At 37.0% G+C, this 12,470-nt stretch overlaps 1 protein-coding gene across 2 annotated transcripts in view; it reads left to right on the forward strand.

The window, feature by feature from the left end:
* The first annotated feature begins 1,176 nt into the window (after positions 1 to 1,176).
* The window catches only part of CEP295 (centrosomal protein 295), a 43,793-nt gene continuing 32,499 nt past the window's right edge, over positions 1,177 to 12,470 (forward strand). For both annotated transcript variants that reach the window (XM_050892519.1, XM_050892528.1), the window contains exons 1-7: positions 1,177 to 1,226; positions 1,799 to 1,932; positions 3,108 to 3,308; positions 4,545 to 4,669; positions 5,562 to 5,655; positions 10,246 to 10,359; positions 11,787 to 11,927. In XM_050892519.1, the coding sequence (XP_050748476.1) occupies positions 1,825 to 1,932; positions 3,108 to 3,308; positions 4,545 to 4,669; positions 5,562 to 5,655; positions 10,246 to 10,359; positions 11,787 to 11,927 (783 nt within the window). In that variant the 5' untranslated portion in view covers positions 1,177 to 1,226; positions 1,799 to 1,824. The remainder of the gene's footprint in view (positions 1,227 to 1,798; positions 1,933 to 3,107; positions 3,309 to 4,544; positions 4,670 to 5,561; positions 5,656 to 10,245; positions 10,360 to 11,786; positions 11,928 to 12,470) is intronic.

The raw sequence follows: 12,470 nt of genomic DNA on the forward strand, positions 1-12,470 counted from the left end.
GGCGTGCTTTCCTTTCTCTTCCCTCCGCATTGTCCTTCCTCAGCTCGGGCTGGTCGAGCTGCAGCGGCCGCGGCCCCCGGCCCCGGTGGCGGCTCCCGGTGGCGGCTCCCGGTGGCTGATCGGGAGCGGCCCGAGCGGGCCCGGGGCCTCCTGGGCAGAGCTCGCTGGCGGTGGGGCTCTCCTTGGGGGCCTGCGCGTGCTCCCGCGCGCTCCATCCTTCTCGCTGCCCCTGAGGCAGCTGCGCCCCCAGCCAGCCGCCTCAGGGCCGGGCCCCCGGCCGGTGCGCTGCCCTGCGCCTGTCGGTGCCTTTTAACGCCGCTGCTACTTCTCTTTCCGGCTCTGGTGCAGTGCTTTTTGCTAGCTGTCCTGGGCAGCGTGGTCAGAAGTGTTAGCGTTGCTTACAGGAACTCCTGTAGTGCAGTGTTCCCGAGGAAGGCTCGCTTAGTTTTAACTCTGCTGTATTTACTGGTTGCTTGGTACTGCAACTGGACCTGTGCGGATGTTGACTAATTTACTGTGGCGTTTGCGTTATCTGCTTTTGCTGTTATCCTTTAAATGTTAGATCTAGACTTTGTATTGTTCATCCTCTAAACTTTTCCTTCGTTTGGGGAAGTAGGGAGTGTAGTCATTTGCCTCTTAATTGTATGTACTGATAAACTTCTGTTTTGTACCTCATCAGCTGAATAAGGGAAAGCAAGCAGGAACCATGATGTTCTGTCCCTGTTTATCCTGTAATGAACGTGAGATTCATTGACTTAGTAACACTGAGCCAAAAGTATCTTATGGATAATTATTTCGTTTTTACGCCTCACCTGATTTCTTTAGAGTTTTGTTATTTACTTATGATACTGAAAAGAAATCTTTCCAGGTGTAACATGTTGGTTAAATTGTTAGTGCAATGTGGATTGTTCACTGGTAATAACCTTTTGATTCTTAGAACTAAACAGTGGCTTTTGAAAGTCTTTGGTTTGTTTTGGGGGAGTATTTTCAGGGATATAAATATTTAAAGATCAAATAAAGATTTGGGCAGTTTTGGACTAGGCTGCATATCAGGCAGAAAAAGTCTTTTTTTTTTTTTTTTTTTTTTGCTGGGCAGATGAAAATTCTAATTGCAAGGAAAACAGGAAGCGATCTGTAGAACCAGCAGATCCTGGTTCCACAGTAAAATCTACAGGGAAACATCATTTGAAATGACTGCTTAAGAAAACTTGAATAAAAAATTGTCGGTGAGCAATTTTAGCGTTCTAGTGAAATGCTTGGCATGCAGACCGTTGTCGGAGCTTCACAGCCTTCAAGGCAGAAGACCTTGGACTGCAGTCACAAATGTTAACAAACTCTGTATCTTGTATCTTACAACTGTTATGAGAATATTTCAGTACAAATCACCTAAGTGACCAGCCTGCTTTACTGTCTGGTGTGGTTTTCAGTAGGTTTTTTTGGGTTTCGGGGGGGTTTTTTGGTTTGGTTTTGTTTGTTTTTTTTTTAATCTTCCCAGGAGTGGAATGGTATTCAGTATTCACTTTGTAGATGTGCCTGTCTGGTTCACGGTGTAGAATGTGAATGTAATAGTGTTGCAGAGTTTGCTACATAGCATAATAGTTCAAAAGCAGTACAATTTGTGACTGTGACAAAGACAGTGCCAATGTTGTTGAGTACAATTGGAACAGACATGAACAGTTGTAGCTCACACTCCTGGAGACCATGATAGATTTGTAAGATTGTGGCATTATCTGTTTTTTATAGCTGGTTTACCTATATCATTTATGCACAATTTCTGTTTTTCATGTTGTTCTTGCAGAAGTTGATCATTCAGGGTTTCCAGAGATGAAGAGGAAAGTTGCAAGTGTTGGGAAATTGAGGCTTAGTCCTAATGAAGAAACCATGCTTCTGAAAGAAGAATACGAAAGAAGAAGAAAACTGAGGCTACAGCAAGTATGCCTGTATTTTTGCACATTGTGTATTTCATTTAATGATGTAACAAATAATTTAGGAAAGTTAACTGAAAAATTCATTTCATGTAAACTAAATTTCAGGGTCATAATACTGTATATTAGGTTTCTATTTAGTTTGTGAATTATTTTCCTTTTCTTATGTTTATTTACTACTAAGTGTGTATTTTGCTTGTGATACCTTCTCTGTTTGTTAGATTCACTTTGGCATCTGTTCCAGAATCTCTTCTTCCCTGCCAGCTTCTCGGTATCTACCATTTTTATTTGGCTGTGAATATGTAGTTGTCTCTTCTGCTGATGTGTCACTTGTGTAAGGATTCATACCTCTTACACTGTTCCAGGTATTTTCACAGTGATCACGCAGAAGAAATAAGACAACTACTACTAATACAGAACTTCACAGCTTTCCACTAGACGAACTGAATTGCTATGATATGTCATAGCTCTAAATGTTTTAAGTACTGCTCCTTTTAGAATGTCTGAGCAGAGTATGTTTATGTTCTTCAGAACACGTCTGTTGGTCGTCTCATCTTTCTTCCATTTCTGTTCTGCTGTCCTGCTGTTAGACCACGGGGCTATTTCTCCATTTCTTTTCTTACTCTTTTCTTAGCATTCCTCTGCTTTGTCCTACACAAGCTGTTCAGGTCTTTCACATCTTCAAAAAATATATATCTTCAAGACATTTACTATGTACTAATCTTTCACCCCTCTTGGGCTTTTTTCGTGATACGTTTTTCTCTTTAGCGAAGAGAATTTTTCTGACAAAGTGGACAACAAATACTTAGACTTTAATTTATCAGTATAGTTGCTGATTTTCTTTAAACCACGTTGCATTGTAATAGGAGTCTTTAATAAATTATTGTGTTGTATTTTTGGAGGGAAGGATATTCCAAGCATTTTTTGCATTTTGCTTATCAGTTGTATGTTGCTCTTTGGACTTCAACTGAAACATACAACCGAGATTAAATTTATTATTTAATATATTAATTTTGGAAAAAGGTAATGGCAACTTTAAAGTATTTTCTGGACAGATTGTTAATGGAATAGTACATGAGATGGAAAGCTGAAAGGAGGATAGAGTATGTTGTGGAAAGACTTGCTGCAAGAAATATTGTGCTTTTTTAAGTTGCTGACAAAACGTAAATGCTATTTCTACAGGTTAGAGAGCAACAGAAGTACATCGCCTTGCAGATAAGACAGAAAGTGAAGCAGAGGAGAGAAGAACAAGTACATCGGTTAGAGGAAGCACTGAGAGCTGAATGGCAGAAAGCACAGGATCAAAAGATGAAAGCCTTAGAAAAACTGTATTTATCAAGCTTAAGAGCGATTGGTGAGGGTCACCGACAAGCCAAGGAGAACGTAAGTGAAACAGCTTAATATTATCGTCAGAGAAATTCTTGATGTTCTAGAAATACCAAGATTGCTGTTTGGTTTTTTATATTCTTGATCTTGCAGTCCTAATACCTAAAACGACACTTCTTTAAGAATGGAAACTTCTTAGAAATGTTTATGTACTTTTTTTCAGATAACTTTCCACAAGACCAGGATTAAATGGTCCAACAGGACCATCTGCTAAGGCTTTTGCTGTGCAAACTCATATTTTGTTTATGTTAGATTGTACGCATATATGATAGTGTATGTTTGTACTTGACTAAATTGCACATGGTGAATCATTGTTTCAAGTATGCCAGTAATATAGTAAGTTTTTTTTCTCTACCATGTAACAGTATCTTTTCTGTGATTAAGAAAATACACTTAACTCTTTTCTTCAGTGCTCAAGTGACATGGAAAGTCTTGGTGAGGGCTTCAGAGGCCTTTGCCTAGACTTCAAACTGGTGTCACTTAATTCTGTACTTATAAACTATTTTCACTTTCTTTAAAATCCTGTAACTTTTGTAGGCTCTCTTTTGAAAGATCGTTTAAGTTGCTGGGTAGAAATTTTCCATAGATTTGACTCTGAACCACATTTATAGAAGTCAGTGGTGCCACAGATTTCTTGCATGAATTTGCAGACTAGCTTACTTCCTGAATTAGTCAGGCTTTTTAACCCAAGTAAAATAGCATTATACTTTTCCATATCTCAGTGTCTCTAAATTGACTTCTTTGTAAAGTCCTTTCCGATGCTAGGATGGATGAGTTTGTGGAAAACTGTGGTACTAATGCCATAGGAACAGAGAACTAATTATACAGAAATATTTCTATTGCTACACAATTGTTGTAATTAATGACTGAAAGGTAGTAACATGCTTTCTCTGTACAGTTTAGTCAGCATTTGCTAAAAAGTGTAAGTATATTTATATTACCCTCTTTATCAAAGAGATGCAGAGAGAAGCTAAGGTTTCCAATTTTTTTCCAATATTTGGTTACATTGGCTGAGGAATGTGGCAAATTTGCTGCTGTTGGTGGTAGAGAAGAAGAGAATAAAGATAGCAGAGAAGGAAAAGTTATTATTTAGAGTATTTTTACTCTAATACCGTCGAAAGTAATTTTGAGCTTGTGATTCTTACCAGCAGTACTTAATTTGAAATATCACACTGATAGTATGAGAAGTGAGTAAAATCCTGTATTAAGTGCTTGCAATATTTTATTTTTAAGGAACCTGACTTAGAAGCTCTTGCAAAGCAAGCGGAGGAAAGGAAACAAAGAGCAGAGAAGAGACATAGGAAAGCCCTGAAAGAGCAGAAGTACCAAAAAGAAAAATTACTTTGTGAGCAAGCCCGGTATGCAATAGTTATCTAGTTTTATTAAGCATGGAATGCATTTTACATGTCACAAGGTGAAAGGCAAAAATCTTGATGCTTTTTGCTTGGAGCTTTTTCAATCTTGAAATTTTATGGGTTAGAGAATTAACACTCATGGACAAAGCTTGTGGATTTTGATAAGAACTGTAGTTTTAAAACCAAGACAAAAATGTCAAGTATACGAGCTGGCCTTATAGACTCTCAGTGAGTGGGGGGCCTTTCATCTCTATGTCACTATTTTCAGTCTAGATTGTTGGCTGACGGCTATTCAGTGACATATGAAATGAAATGTTCTCAGGCCAGTTCCTGATGGAGAGTTAACCACTTGAAAAAAGGACCTATTGCATTTGTCATGGTCTTCCTTCTTAGTGGGTTTTTTTTTAAGCAGAGTGGACCAAACTTGAGCTGGCATGAAAAATGAACTGTGTACTCCCGGGGATAGTTGTGCTCGAGTAGAGCTGAGACCTAGTGATTAAATACGTAGTTTTGTCCACACTTGCGCATTTAAAATACATTGAAGTGATGCAGTGCTTTCTGAAAACTGGAGTGAAAAGCAGGGATTTTGCTTTGTTCTTTAGAAGTTTGTGTGTATTAACATTTTTGCGTTACTTTAAGAAATTAAATTTCCAGTGCTGCCTTCCAGCATAAGTTCTGTTGACTTTTCAGTGTGCTTGCCCATCCCTATCTCCCAAGCATTCAATTCAGGTACATCTGAATCTGTTTCTTTTTAGGTTTGCCTTTTATTTTGCACAGTGCTGTCATTGTTGCTTGAATAATTTTCCTTCTCTCTTCTCTTTTGTGTGGTGTTTTTTGTGTGTGTGTGTGTGTGGCTGGGGGGTGTGTGTTTGTTTTTTGTTTTTTTTCCCCCAAGACGAACAAATGCACGTAAACATGCTCTGGAAGTGGAAAGACAAAGAGCAGCCAAAGTTGCAAGCCTGCCACCTCCTCCACCACGTCCTCTTGAGGTATGTATCCATGATGCAATAGTGATCACAATTCAGGGTACCATATAATGTAATGATTTATTTATTGGTCTGACTCCTCACAGCAGGATATCCGGAATTGCTATTTGCCTACTATAAGGAGAGTGGTTCAGCAAAAATCAAGAAAATTAATGAATTATATATTAGCAGACTTGTTACTACTACGCTTTGGTATATGTTTATTTCTCATCTCTTGTTATGTGAGGTTTTTATTTCTTGTCATCTGAGATCTTATTTTAGTGATTAATGTGTCTTTTAAACTTCATCATGTTCTCATTTTAATTTAATAGCCACAGTGGTATTAAACTATACAATGATCTTTCTCAGCATGTACACACCACCTCAGCCTTCTGTCATAATGATGCAGTAGTAGCATTTTGTTTAGTTCTGTAATGAAGATAGTTCTACCATTTTAGCTGTGGGGTTTTTGGTTGTTTTATTTTTCTCCCATTTCTTTGTTTCTTGTATGGAATGCTAAATGTAGGGTAAGCTGTTTAATTTTTATAGGAAACCAGTATCTAAGGCTATTGGGGAGGAAAGTAGATAAAAAACATATTTTTAATTCTATGCTGTACGCAGTTTTGGGGGCGACTTTGTACCTCCTTCATGCTTTGATTTCAGAGAAATTCTGCATAGGCATAGAAGTTACTGTAGGATTGCAGATCTGAACTGCAGGAAGAACATTATGCGCATTTTTACTTTGGATTTAACTTTTAGTAAATTTAATTTAACGGAACTTCATTAATGCGGGGTTTAAGTTGCCTTATGTGTTTTTGTGCCCTTTCAGACTGTCAGGTTCAGGGATATTCAGACCACTGACAAGAAAGGATTAAGGTATACTAGTCCCTCTCAGAGCCAGTGAAGTTATCAAAACTTTTCCCAGCTACATCCAGCACATTATGTACAGGTTAGTGTGTAGGATGATAGGGGTTTGGTACTGATGTATCTGGAAAAACTGAGTGAGGTTTGACTCTCACAGTTTTCAGAATGATTAGAAGAAGGAGGGCCTGTATACTTCCATTTGTATCCCTTAGCACGTGCTTCTCTGTAGGTCTCCTTGCTGGCTGCCCAAGGGTTTTCTTATTGTGGAAGTGGGATACGAGTGAGGATTAAAGCAAGTGTTGTAAGGGGGTAGTAAAGTTTGGGGTTATTTCTGGTGAGGTATATCCAACATCGGAATTTAGAACAGATGGAATAAGGTCCTGTATGGTACAGTTCAGGTAAATTCAAACACTCTTTCGTGCTGCTGTTCTCCTCTACGTTGTTCCACATAACATGTTCCCGGGGTATCTGCTGTAGAGCAGATGAGGACTCTATCAGTTAAAACTTTGATTCTTCATTTCCTGGTTTTCAGATGCTTGTGTTGCTCAGTTTGGCATTGTTGGAAAAGCATGAGATGCTGCAGCATTGCTTTCTAGTAACTTTTGCAGTTTAGGATGTGGTTTATGTTGCTTTCTATTAAAAAAAAAAAACCCCAAAACAAAATGAGTTTCTAATTGGTGACCGAAAGTCAGCTGCAGTTAACATGCATATTTGTAGATGATCTAACAGCTAAAAAGACACAGTACTACATAATACTTTTCATCTAACAACCTCAGTAATGCGCATCTCTTTCCGTTTTATAAATGAAGAATTTCCTTCTTATTCTTTAGTCTTTTTTTCACCAGGGCAAGCAAGTAAACTTTGTTCAGGTTTCCCCAGGTTCTGGTACAATTGCATTTGCGATTGTGTTGGGTGACAGGTCTGGGTCGGTACCCTGTTTAGGTATTGGAGAATCATAACTTCCTTTCCTGAAATTCTACAATTTAATGCATTTCCACCTGTGAACAAATGTCCATTACTCATCTTTTCAGCAAACATGATTTTAGCTGTTTTTAGCAGAGTTGGCAAACATCTGGATTTTCTACAATATGTGGGTTTTGTTTCTTTTAAGAAGTTCATGCTCTGATAATGGCAAATTGAATCAACAATTCTGCAGACATGTTGGATTTTTGTTGAGGAAAGAGATTGCATTGCATTGTTTAAATATAGCACAGCGTGTCAATTTGATCCATGTAAAAACTAGCTGACTTCTAGCCTTTTTCCTAGTTTTCATAGCTGTATGGATTTTAATCCTTTTGTCATAGGTCTATGTTGCTGGGAGGGCACAGGGTGAAGAATAAAGTTATTTTCTTGGAAGAGTAACTAGGTGCCGTGTACTGTATGGGGTAAATGCTAAGTAATTGAAAGATCAGAGGTGATTAGAGCTGTGGCTTATTGCTAGTTCTGTGTAGAGGGAGAAAACAAAAGAACATGTTAACTGTCAATTTCAGGGGGAAAAAATCTGGGGCTGTGTCTTGCAAATGCATTACTCAAAAGGCACTGAATTTGAATTGCTTAACTTTACTCTAAGTCCTGTGAATTACAGCAAATTACAAGGTCAACTGCATAAGCATGCTTATTTTCTTGAATCAATTTACATAAAGAGCTTATTAAACATAACTTATCATAATCTGATGCTCTGTTGCAATAACAATTGAATAAAATTTCATAAAATGGAGCTAGGGCAATGTTGTTCATTGCAGGATTACTTAGAATATAAGAAACATTTTCTGAAGATACTCCTATTTTTGTTTACCCAGTTACAAAGGAAGTGTGTTTACTCTAGATATATTGTCATAATCAAGTTTAATTCTCAAAAGGATTTAGGAATTGAGGCCTTATTTAGTTAGAACAACTAAGTTACTTAATTGAAGTTAAACTGTAAACACCATTTTATTGACAAGTGTCACAGAATTCTTGTGAACTTAATTTTTTTTTTATATGATCTGTCAGATTTTTATGTAGTGGAAATACAACCTAAAAATGTTACTATACTCTTCGTGAGTATTCATAACATTTGTAGAGTTGGGTTTTCTTTTTTTCGTTTCATGATACTTTGCTGCTCCAGTTTTGCCAGGTTTTAGTATAGAATTATTTACTTTGGGGGGGGAGTTACAAACCTCTTGATGGAAGTATGGACGGATTCTTAACTGCTGTGGTTCCACTATGAGGTGTAATAACGTTACAAGTAGTATTTTTTTCAACCTAAATTGCTTTTGACTTTAATTGGAAAATTGCAGCCTCCAACGCAAATCTCACATCTTCACAGCTTTTGAATAAAATTCTGGAAATCTGATTGATTAAATGTAATTTTAATTACTGATTTGTTAGTTTTACTTTTTTTTTTTTTAAATAATTCAGAAGACTGAGGTTTAATTATACATTCTGAAAGTAACAGTATAGGTCAAGCAGTCAGTGATCTGGCTAACGAGGTTTAGGCATGGGACTGGTCTGTTTTCAGAGCTATAATCGGTAGCTACAAGCGTTTTGGTTAATGTTGATTTATTGATTAAGAAAGTTAGCAATTCTTAAACAGCCTTATGTACAAATAAAAGTGAAACTCTTGATGGCATGCTTTTATTTGTACATTTCTTTTTTGTTTGGTTTTTTCCTTCCTATGAGAATAACATGGATTTGCTTATGAATCATAAAGTAAGTTACTGAAGTTCTGTTGGTAAGGCTAAAACTAGTTGCATATTATAGGATTTTAATTTAAATACTTCACTTTCTACAGTCTTTATAAAATAGCACGACATAATCAATACTGAAATTTTGTATGCCTCATCTTACATAGAGATAAGTTTAAGATATTCCTGAGACTTAATGCTGCTCTTTGTGTATGTGCATTTGTTTACAGTCATGTTAGTTTTAAACCACTTGGGCTATGAAACTTGCTGTTTTAGTTAATGTGGATAAGAATCCTTTTTTAGGAGAAAGTCTAGGGAAGAGGAAGCTGAGGGAAAATTAATGGAGGAGATGTCAGAAGTACAAAGGCAGGTCCTACAGAATACTGAGTTACCTAACCTGACTGCCTCGCTACTGGGAGCATTAGGCTGAGCCGAAGAAGAGGGAGGGTCTGGTTGCTCAGTGTTCAAACTTTTGGACAAGAGTTGAAATGTGGTACCCAAAACTTTTCAGAAAAATAAATACTTTATAATATATGAATAGACACTTTTCAGTGAAGTTATGGAAAATGCTTTTGGTCAACTAATAAATTGGACATAATGGTTCTGAGTTTCGTAAAGAAAGTCCGTACTTGAGAAGTGTTATTTTGCTGTTAGCTATAATGTGGCTCTGTGGTTGCCCTGCTTTGAGGTGAGTGTGACAGCTGTTGCAAGTGGGATTTGTATTAGTACATTGAACTCAAGTGCTTTTAAATTAAGGTAATGCTTTTGAAACATGAAGGTAGAGCTCTCTGATGAATGTCAGTTTGTGTGGAGGAGTTTGCCGTAGGCTGTTAGATGCTCTCAGTTGTTAAGCCCTCTAGATCTGCCTTGTGCTAATGTGATTTATTAATTATTAAATGTATGTAAAGTTTTAACAATATTTTCAGGAGAGAATTTGGGGGAGGTGGATTTCTTTTAATACTAAATTAAGTGTACAGATTACTTATGTTCTGTTTAGTTGCATTGCTAGAGATAATGCAACTGTATTGCTGTTGATTGATAATGCTGTTGTCTAATGCAGCTGTACTTGTACTTTTCTTCCTAGAATTTTGAAGTGAAAAAGACTCCTGCAGTGAAGCCCTATAGTGCTGACAACTTTTCTGTTACACGTTATCATATTTCCGAACCTTACGTGGACAGAGAACTGGATGGAGAGCAGGTGATTAACTCCAAGTGTTTGTGATACATGCTTCCATATATCTTTCTTTGTATTGCATACAGTGTCTGGCTATCAGCAGTGCAGTTTTCTAGAACTTGTTTAAAAATATGAACTTGTATAAAGCAGCCATTACACAACTTACTAATCAGAGTCTTGGATGGGGAAACTTGTAAGGCCTGTTATGTGCTCAGTCACTTGCGGGATCGCACCTGATAGTCTCATGTGAACAGACCTCTGTAAGGAGGTGAGTTTACAAGAGTGACATAACGTTAGGATACCCAAATCTTCTGCTTTGTGCTTATGCTAAATTAATAGTTGCAATTGCCCTGCTTTTTTCTCTTCCCATCTTTTTAGCTATGTATTCCCAGTCTTTACCTTGTATTTGTGTTCATCTGTTCATGCAGTCAGTGGTTTCAGCTTGCCGAAATGGCAGAACTCTAATTTGGGAAAAAGAATGATGAATGGATTTTTGCCAAATGGGAAAGTTTACTCAAGTTTACAGTACACTAAGACAAAGGCCAAAGTGAGATCAAAAGAAGGGGAGGACCTGGAAAAGTGAGAGATGGAGCAAGAGCTTAGCTTTTAGAGGTGATTTTTGAATTGAGGTAATGCTATTGAAAAGTGAACCAAATAACATTTTGGTTTATTGGTGATGTGAGACCACAATCTGAGTTCCTGTTCTGGACCAGCCTCTTTTAGACTAGAAAACCGCTCTCAATAAATTTGTTTTTGTGAATATTTTCTTCAGTGCATTCATGACGTTTTCATTCATGAAGTTTTAAGTTTTCTTAACATTTGAAGGACTAGGCCTAAACAATAAGAGGAGATACTGTAGTTTGCTCAGCTTTGTCATGGAAAATTCCAAATGTTAATCTTTGTAGCCTTGCTTATGTGCAATGTTGGGGTTTTTTTACGTAAGTATTTTTTAATCTTCATGTGTTTAGTAAGATTATTCTTATTTAAAAATTGCAGATTGTTTCTGGTTTCCCAAATGAGAATGAAAACGTTTCTGGTTTTATTTTATTTCCCTCCCCCCCCTTGTTTAAAACAAAACCATGAGGATAAAGTAGTCAATCTGTAATACCAACTGTATTATTCATTTTACTTTGTATTGTAGGAAAAATAACCACTCTGCTATAACAAGTAAATCACACAAATTATTGTCCCTAGTACAGCTTGAAACTAGAACACTTTGACACTGATACTTATGGAATACGTAAATATGTGTTATTTTTTTTCAGAGGTAAAAAACTAGTTTGGTCCTGCTTGCAACCAAGAATTATAAACCTTCAAGGGTGTTCATATGGCATTGCATGTCTTTTTTTTTTTTTTAAAGTGCTTTTGATGCAGAATTATTTATTTATTGTTACATATGCTTTAAACTACCACAAAGAACTTCATGGACTAAACTATTGATTGACTGCCAGCCAGATGCTCGGTTAGCTGCTGAAGAAGAAGGGAAACGTTTGGAGGAACTACACAGAGAGGCAGAGAGGGAGAGAAGAGAGCAGCTTGAAAAGGCACATCTCAGAGGAAGTCATGCCTTGAAGAAGGTCCATTTGGCTCAGGTAGGCAAAGTAGTTGTGCCTGTTTTTAATGTCAAAATGACCAGTGTTAAGTAAGCTGTAGGTAGGTGATTAGTAAATGAATTGTAGTTACAGGAGGAAAATTGATGGACTAAATGGAGTTTTCTGAATGTGTTTAAAAAACATCAAACCATGTTTGTTTATTTTGGCTATCTGGAAGGACAGCGAATGAAAGAGCATCCTTTAATTTTTGTTATCTTAATGTTTGACCAGCTATTAACCAATCGGTAATAATCAAGCTAAACTTTTTTTAGTAGGTGATGAGCTCTACTTTTCCACATCAGCTTTAGCTGGAATTGATTATTCTGTGCGTCAGGGGAAAAAATCAGTTTATTATTAAGAAGGCAACAGTTTATTTTTATTTTTTATTTTTGAAAAACTTTGAAAAGTTTTTACTTAGACTGAGGTTCCATTAGTGTATAAGTCTGGAAATACTGAAATTGTTTCCTTTAATAAGTAGAAACTGAACTATTGAGAAAGGTCTTTGTACCTAGAGGTATACTCTGAAATTTGTTTTATTGTCTG

Source organism: Gymnogyps californianus, chromosome 1 (genome assembly GCF_018139145.2).
Source record: "Gymnogyps californianus isolate 813 chromosome 1, ASM1813914v2, whole genome shotgun sequence".
Taxonomy (NCBI): Eukaryota; Metazoa; Chordata; class Aves; order Accipitriformes; family Cathartidae; genus Gymnogyps; species Gymnogyps californianus.